Raw genomic sequence first — 9,035 nt, forward strand, 5'->3', positions numbered from 1 at the left:
TTTGCCTTTGAATTCCAAACTCACATATACAACTACTCACTTGATATCTGCAATGGAGTTGCTAAGGGGATTTAAAAATTGTCATGTTCCAGTCTCAGAAAACTCATCCTCTCCTAGAATTCTTGATTATCCAAGAACTTTATTAGCACTGCAGGGCAGTAGATAAGCACAGAACCTCTGGAGCCACACTGCCTTGGGTCTAACACCAGCCCCACACTTTGCTCAATTAAAAGGAGAGAAAAGTTGCATCTAGATAATGTGTATGTTGAGCAGATGAAGTGAGTTTATGTTTCTAAAGAGCTTGGCATAGTTTCCTAAACATATAAAGGGTTCAACAAATGTTAGCTACTTGATTCTTCACCCATAAAACCTAACTCTTCAATAAATCCTTTTGACTTTCTCCTCCTAAATCTAATTCTAATAATTTCACCAGAATTATTGCAATAAGCTTTCAGTTTTATTCCCTGCTTCTTTCTACTTTTAATCCCATAAAATTCATTCTCCCCATAGTGGCTAGAGTTATTAAAAATTCTAAGAGCTTCCCATGACACAATAAGAATCTGGGTGCCCTTTTGGCCTGTAAGGTCCAATATGTTCAGGTACCTGTTTAATCCCCAGCCTCATTTTTACCCCTTTACCTTACTAATCTCCTAGCATACAGACCTTATATTCCTTGAGCACAAACTCCTCCCTGCCTTGGCCTGGAACTTTTATTCCCTGGGTTGTGGGTTCCCTTATCTAAAGCATCACGTAGTTACTATCACAGCACGTGGTTTTATTTCAAATAATTTCACAGGCCTCAGAACTTCTATTTGAAATATCTTGCTGAGTTATCAACGTGTTGATTATCTCTCTCCTCCCACTTGGATATCAGCCCCAGAAGATCAGCCTGTCTGTCTCACCGCTGTAACTAAGGCCTCTCACAGAGGAAATCCAATCAATATTTGACAAAATACTGAATGGAATCCCTTCTCTACTGCCATTAGAGACACCTTCCTAACACTGGAGCCAATTATGTCAGTCCCTGCTCAGAAGCTTTCTATAAATTTTTGTCGTCTCCAAAATAAATTTAAACTTCACTGTTTGACATCTACACCCTTCACCTTCTTCTATCATACACTTATCTTTGCCACCAGGAAGCTCATGTGGGCAGGGGCTTTGGTAGCTTGTTCTTCACCATATATTAGATGTTCTCAAAGCCTCCTACCAAATAAGCAGCACTGTGTCTGCTGGGCACTTTTTAGTAAGCCGACTTCTCAGATCTCCCCCAGAGCTAATGAAACAGAAACTTGGGAATGGGACCAGCAATCTGTCCTTTAACAAGCCCTCTGGGTGATTCTGATGCACACTCAAGTGCTTTATGTCCTCAGTACCTAATTTAGTGCTTGGCACTTGAATATGAATGAACTTGGTGGGTGCTCCTTCTGTCTGTCTAGAAGGCCCTTACATCAGGCAGTGCAAGTGCCTTGCCAAAAGTCATTTGCCCTCTTCCTTTCTAATATAGACTCAATTTTGTTGAGGTGTCCCTTTCCTCCCTGCCTTGTGCTCCAGGGAAGGCAGAGTCCCTCTCTTAGCCTCAGGAATGGGGTTCTGATTCAACCACATCAATCCTAAGGGTCCCATGTCCCCTTAGTAATGACAAATTTGGGGGGCTGGGTATACATCCAGTTGTTTGTGACTGTGAGAGCCTTTAACAATGGAGGCCAGCTTCCCCAAGGATATAATAATGATTAAGCTGAAATTGAAGTTGTTGATCAATAAATGTGTGTGCGCTGGGGATGGATGTGGAATCAGGGGCATTTCAGACAGAGAAAAACAGCAAAGCCCTGGAAAAAAAAACAAACAACCAAAAAACAATGAAGAAACACAAAACAAAAGGAAGAAAAAGAATCCTCTGAGGTTGGGTTGGAGAGTTAGGTGAGGGCCAGATTTTCAGGGCTTGGGGCCATAGCACAGATTTTTGATTTTTGTGAGGTGGGTGATTATCCAAAGGCTGTGTGAGCAGGTAAAAAACAAAAAGCCCTCACAGTGACTCTGGAATGGAAACTAAATACCCTATGAACAGAGGAGTTTCAGAATTACCTCAGACTAAAGTTAAGGTGATCAGAAACAGTCGAATCGTAATTCAGCAACCTGAAAATAAAGACTTGTTTGTATCTTCGTGCTTATTTTATTATTTACCTTTTTGAGACAATAAAATGGAGACCAGATAGACTGGCCCTGGAGGCTGGCTAGGAGTGTTTCTCAAGGACACTGATAGCAATGCTTGGGTGGATTTGGCATTTCCATTTATGGGTGAAGTGCCCTCAACTGAACCTTTTTCACCTGACTTCCTGAAGGACACCTCTACCTTGCAGTTTCCGGAGAAATGAGGGAAGAGCCCTGCTCTTTATTTCCCGGGGTTTAATCTCTTCGGCACTATGCGATCACAAACCGTAGGCTTCCAAATCTTAGTGTTCAGCTCACAACATTAAAAAGCATCTCTACTTCCACAGTTCTTCCTCTCTGCGTTCTGAGCCGACCCTGGGTCCCTCTCTTCTTCCTTGCCAGGATCCCTCCAGTTTCTGAACCGAGCAGAGGGAGGAGATATGGAGGCAGGATAGGGCGATGAGCTCAGAAGGGAGCTCACCAGGGACAGAAAAGGACAGATTGGAGGCGGCAGAGCCAATCTTTATATTATGTGGCTACTCTAGTGAGAAGACAGGCGGCTGAATACAGAATTCTGTGAATTTTACAGGTCTAGTTTGTAAAACGAGTCAGGAGAGTGGGGAGAAGACTGCATTCTTCAAACAAAAATCTAATGACCAGGAAAGAGATAAAAGAAAATAAAAAGTTAGTAACTATTTCCCCCTTACTGGAGAGCTGCAGCCACCCAACATAATATGCTTGTAAAGAATCTTAGATAAAATGTTCAGCCAGGACTTGAAAGCCCTAGGCAAAGGGCTGGGGGTGAGGGAGTGTGAGGAAAAGGAATTAGATCCACACAAATGAACCTAGGCGGGAGACCCTCCAAAGTCATACTAAGAAAGTTCCGGTTTTAGACGGTGGGATTTTCAAACATAACTGTGGTCTCCTGGACGTTACAGCCTGACGCTTTACATAAAACCAAGACCAGAGCTTCACAAAGCACCGATTCCAGCCCAGAGAGCACCCTGTACAAATTTTATAAAGGTGACCTAGAGCTCCAAGGGTTGGGGTTAGCACTAAGTGGTTTCAGTGCACGTTCGCTTTAGCCGTTGGGAACCCTCGTACGCAGAACAGTTGTCAGAAACCATATACAGTAGATTTGCCACCCGAGGATCGCTTACTTTTTAAGTACTTTGCTAAGCATTACCCCTGACACTAATTTAAATCCCAGAGTTCACGAAACCGCACAAGCTAGTGCGCAGCTCTGATTGTGAAAAAGTGAAATGGCTCTGAAAAGTGGCTATAAACATTTGCTTGGAGCTGGTATACTTGGTGACAGCCTTGGTACCCCCGGACACACCGTGCTTGGCCAGCTCTCCGGGCAGCAGCAGGCGCACGGCCGTCTGGATCTCTCTGGAAGTGATGGTCGAGCGCTTGTTGTAATGCGCCAGGCGCGACGCTTCTCCCGCGATGCGCTCCAAGATGTCACTGCCGAACGAGTTCATGATGCCCATGGCCTTGCACCAGATGCCGGGGTCCGGGTGGCCCTGATTCAGCACCTTGTACACGTACACGGAGTAGCTCTCCTTACGGCTACACTTGTGCTTCTTCCCATCTCTTTCCTGGGCCTTGGTCACCGCCTTCTTGGAGCCCTTCTTTGGGGCCAGAGACTTCACTAGTTCAGGCATTATACCGTCGATGTCTTCTGAAAGAACAGAAAACGGTGTCTGTTCCACCGGATCCTGCTTATTTGTAGACAACGTTATGCAAATGAAGACTTAGTTCTGCAATTGCTGATTCGTTCGTCTTGAGGTCTGCACGCAAATAAATCATTCCAGATATACTGTCTCACTGGTCATATCCTGAGACAGTTTTCCAGCAATCAGGCCACCTTCTTTAATCTAGTTAACCTATTTTATAATGAGTTCTGATTCGTTTATAACAATTCAAATTAGTTTGTTAATTTTAAAAACTAGAAGTAACTCTCTCCAGGGTTTCGAAATATCAAGGAGGCAAAGCTCGAGGCACGGTTAGTCTCTGATTTGCAAGGCCCGTTTACAGCTCCTGGAAAAGCTGTATCTTTACATTTGAATCCAGTGAGAGGGAAAGGAAGAACTGAGAAAAAATAGGCGGTGATCCAGACAATTCCGAGTACAGTGTTTCCCACTGTACAGAAAATGCAGAAACACAGCATAAAAACAAAGGGCAGGGAAATAAAATTCCATCACTTGAAGGGAGATAAGAAAGAAAAGAATTTCGTAGCCTATATGGCTATAAACCTTCGAATTGGAAAGGAGCAAATCACATCCAGTTTGGCCACAAAGGAGGGTCAGAAATAGTTCTTCAGTCTAACTAGTGAAATGATAAAACAAACAAAAACCCCAAAAACTTACTAAAAATTAAGAATCCGGTGTTTAACACATTTACTTTAAATGTATTATTATTATTACCATCATCATCATCATCTTCGTCTGAAACCGGCTTCTTAGTTCTTTCAGTACCATCTTTCCTTTCTGCAGAGAGGTGTCCTCCCTGAATTTGACATTTCTTCCTGACATTCCTCAGGCTCCCCAACCTTCCGCCCCCCCGCCCCTGCCGTGTTTCAGTGAAAGCTTCCTGAAATTAGTAACCTAGGTTCATAGCGCCTCCTAGTGACTTGTGAAGGCAAACATAAACCACTTCAGAAAGGAAGCTTCGTGAACCCAAGTTCTCTAGATATACTGTACACAGATTGATTGTGATTTATTTATTCAGTAATTATTTAGCATCTGTTACGTGCCAGGCATTCTACCAGGAACTTGGAAATGTCCAAATATAAGCTTATAGTAAATGTTGTCAAATCGAAGAGGAAAACAGACACTGTGGAGGGTCAGGCATCCAAACAAAGAAGAGCCTTAGATTGCCTCTCTTTCCCTCGGGCAGTGAATTTCAGATACTGAAATTACCAGAGACTATAAAATAACTATTTACTGGAAGTTTGAAGAAATAAAAATGTAATAATACAATCAAGGAACAAGAGGCCATCAAAACCAGGCTAAATTAAAAAAAAATAGAACTAGAAATAAAAAAGAGCGATATTTCATAATGATAAAATAAAAATCCACTGATAAGATGTAACATTCAGGACCTTATATGCACCTGACCACACAACCACTAACTATATAAGCAACAACTGGAAGAATTAGCAAGAGAACTTCAAGTTTACAGCTGTAGGGCAAGGTTTCCTATACTACTCTTATAAATTCACATAACAAGCAAAGAAAAACAGGTATGGTTATAGAAGATTTGGACAACACAATGGACAAACTTGATCTATCTGTGATTCCTGCACTTAGCACAAAGAGATTGTCCAATTTTTAAAAGCACACATTTAATAATTTCAAAAATTCAACACCGAGTTTAGAAAAAGTCACAATGGATACAAAAAAAACAGTTTCATATATACGGCACTCTTTTATCAGCTAATTAAAGAGCAACAGAAAATATTTTTTTTAAGATAGTAAAAATAAAACAATCTTCCCATATGCTTGAAAACTAAAAGTGCACTTCTAAATACCATGGATTAGAATATCATCAGGGAAATTATGTAATATTATGAGATAAATAAGAATGAGAATAATACATATAAAATTTGTTGGATGTATCTGAAGCTGTACTAAAAGGGAAATATATAATATTACATGCATATATTAAGGAACAAGAAACACTAAAGATATGCAAACTAGGTGTTCAACAAAAAAAGCTAAAAAAAGAACAGGAAAATAAATCAAAGTAGAAAGAATCAGCCTTAGAATTCTTAGAATGTGTTGTACTGTTGTGAATGATGTTCTATTTCAATTCCAGATAGGTCATTGCTAATATATAGAAAGGTCATGAATTTTTATGTGGTGCACATATTTACCAACCCTCTTGAGCTCTTATTAGATCTCATTGTTTATAGATTCTCATGGATTTTCACATTGACATATTATTTTAAATATGTCAACCCTGACCTGAAATTAAAAAAAAAAAAAAAATTAAAGAAAAAAATGGAGATAATCCATAAACCACAAGCTTGTTCTTTGAAAAACCTTACAACAATAGACAAACATCTAGAAAAACTAATGAGGAAAAAAGAAGAGAGTGTGTGTGTGAATAAATCATAGAAATAGAAAAGGGAAAGTAGTTACCAAAAAAGAGATATAAAGAACCACAAGAATGCTATGAATAACTTTTACAAAAAATTAAACTTAACAGAAAAGGATAATTTTCAAGAAAAAAATTAAGTAATGGGTTGAATAAACAAGTTATGATTATGGAAATATGACAGGCAGTTAAAAAAAAACTCTCCTGTACTCTTCAATCTAAATGATATCAAGCATAACTGGGTTTTACAGGTATTAATGAATTTAAGTAATTGATAATCCCTATTTTACAGAAGCCATTTCAATAGAAAAATAGCTCTCCTTTTTTTTCTTTTGCAATTGTGTACACTTACCTAAACTGGACAGGAACAACACAGACCTAAAACAAAGGGAGAAAGGAAGAGAGAGACAAGAGAAAATTATAGTCTCACTTTACTCATGAAATTCATTTTTTTTAAAAAAAGCTCTATTTGAAATGCAAGCAAATGGAAACCAAGAGACCATATTATTAAAAAAAAATAGTATATCATATAGGGTTTATTCCAAGGATGGAGGAAAAGGTTAACATCAAATCTGCCAGTGTAAGAAATTAATAGAGAAAAACTGTTATCATTTGCATAGATACTGGGAAAATATTTGTTAGAATATGACACTCCGCCTTTATAAACATTTTTACCAAACTAGAAGAATAAGGAGTAGCTACTTACTTCATAAGGAGTAGCTACAGTGAGCACAACATTTAATAGTGTAATTTTAGAATGATTCCCAAAGAGTCAAAAGAAAGACAAAAGTTTGGTGGTACTACTCCTATTCAACATGGCACCAAGGGTCTGGCCAATACCATGAGACAAGTACAAGTAAGAAGGGTAAGGATGCAACAAGAAAAGATGTTATCTTTATTGTCTGACAATAATATGTCATTGTAAAAATTCATGAAAATCTATGAACAAACAATTAGACCTTACAGAGCTTAAGAGCGTTGGTTGCTACATGAGCACCACATAAAAATTCATGGCCTTTCTGGAACTGAAACAGAAAAACCAGAAATCATTTACAACAGAACAACACTTTCTAAGGGTTCTAAGTCCAGGAAAAAATATTCCACATCTGTATGAATAAAACTATGAAATGCGATTTGAGGATACAAAACAAGATTCACTCAAATTAAGAGATATACACTACACTATGTTTGTTTTGTGATGACTCAATATGCTAAAATGTTCATAAACTCAAAAATAAGCTAAAAATTCAATGTTATGCCACAAAACAGCACTGTATTTTTGGTAAAGCACTGTAAAATTCATGTTAATGAGCAAAAATAGTGAAGATGATTCTCCGAAACAAAATAAAACAAATGAAAAAGAAAAGAAAGAAAAAAGAAATAGTGGGGCAGGGAACCTAAGAGAGGCTAGGATCATCAGACCTTGAGCTGTCAGAAACTATATTAAGCATTTGTTCAAATCTTCGTAGGCAAAGGCAAGAAGAGGGCTCAAAGTAGCCTGGCTAGTTTGCTTTAAATTTTACCTGCTATGATTGATTCGGATTGCTTAGAGTTACCAAGAGATAATGTCTCTAGTGCAATGATTTAGAGCAGGGACCCTGGAGCTAAGCTGCTTGGGTCAGAATCCCCTGTGCCATTTATTAATTAGATGACATTGGATAAATTATTTTAAGCTCTAAGTGACTCAGTCTATCTGGGTAAAATTGGGATAACAATAGTTCATAGGTGTGTTACGAGTATTAAAGGAGTTAACATCTGGAAAGCACTTGAAAATGTGTCTAGGTGTATGCCAAAAGAAAAAAAATTTTTTAAGTAAATAACTGGGAGATGGTTGTGCGCAAACTGCGCCCAGGGCTGCATTATGTTTTGCGGGCCCTATGCACTTTTGCCTTCCTGGGCCCTCTCCTCCGTAAAAATTATAAGAAAAATAATAACATTATTAAAATTATATAAACACTAAAATATTAGTATTACACAGAACGTTTTCATCGACCTAAAAGTTCATTTTTAATTCTGATTTTAGAAGAAATTAAAATATTTTCGTGAGCCTCTAAAAGTACTGTGGGCCGTAGGGTCTGTGTCTACCGTAGCCTAATAAACGTAGGCCCCTCGTGCAACTCAAGATGAAATTTAAAACACATATAGTTATTCAAGTGCGAAGTAATAATAATTCACACACACATACATATACACGCACTTAATCCTCACACAAAGTGCCCTAGAAATGTGTTGATAATAAATAGGGGTGGTGTAAGGAAGGTGTCCTGGGGATTAGTTATGAGGGAGAGCGTCAGCTCAGAAAAAGTCGAGAGAGGAGAAAAAAACTACCGGAGGGCTGCTGCCCTGTTTCTCGGTCTTCAAACTGCTCGGTTCCCCGTTTTAATCTGCGCGTGTCCTCATGGACTGTTGGGACTCTCCAGTATCCAGCGGGGAAAAGCTGGGTTGGCAAAGCCTGCGCATCAGCAGGTGGCTGCCACGCGAAATCTCGCGCGCGCAAGCGGCTGGCGGAAGCCTGCAGCTTACTGGAGACCCCCGGGGCGGCGGGGAGGTGGGGGGGAGCCGAAGTGACGTAACGTGGCGTATGCGTAACGTGGAGCTCTGGGAGAAGCCGCAGAACGTGAGGTTGGGTGAGACGATCCAATGAGGGAGCCGGCGTGGAGCGGCGAGGCGGGACGGCCCTTGGACAAACCCTGCGTGGGGGGGCGTGGCTACGGGCGGGAGCCGACAGAGGCCGGTCGTGGAACGCAACGTTATTCTTTCCACCCTTGCGTGGCTGTACCGGA

General features: G+C 40.0%; 1 protein-coding gene across 1 annotated transcript; it reads right to left on the minus strand.

The window, feature by feature from the left end:
* Positions 1–3,347: 3,347 nt before the first annotated feature.
* LOC136129682 (histone H2B type 1-L-like) lies at positions 3,348–3,818 on the minus strand. Its single transcript, XM_065885996.1, has one exon. It carries the CDS (start codon positions 3,813–3,815, stop codon positions 3,348–3,350), a length of 468 nt encoding a protein of 155 aa, XP_065742068.1. The 5' UTR covers positions 3,816–3,818.
* Positions 3,819–9,035: the final 5,217 nt, after the last annotated feature.

Source organism: Phocoena phocoena, chromosome 10 (assembly GCF_963924675.1).
Source record: "Phocoena phocoena chromosome 10, mPhoPho1.1, whole genome shotgun sequence".
NCBI lineage: Eukaryota > Metazoa > Chordata > Mammalia > Artiodactyla > Phocoenidae > Phocoena > Phocoena phocoena.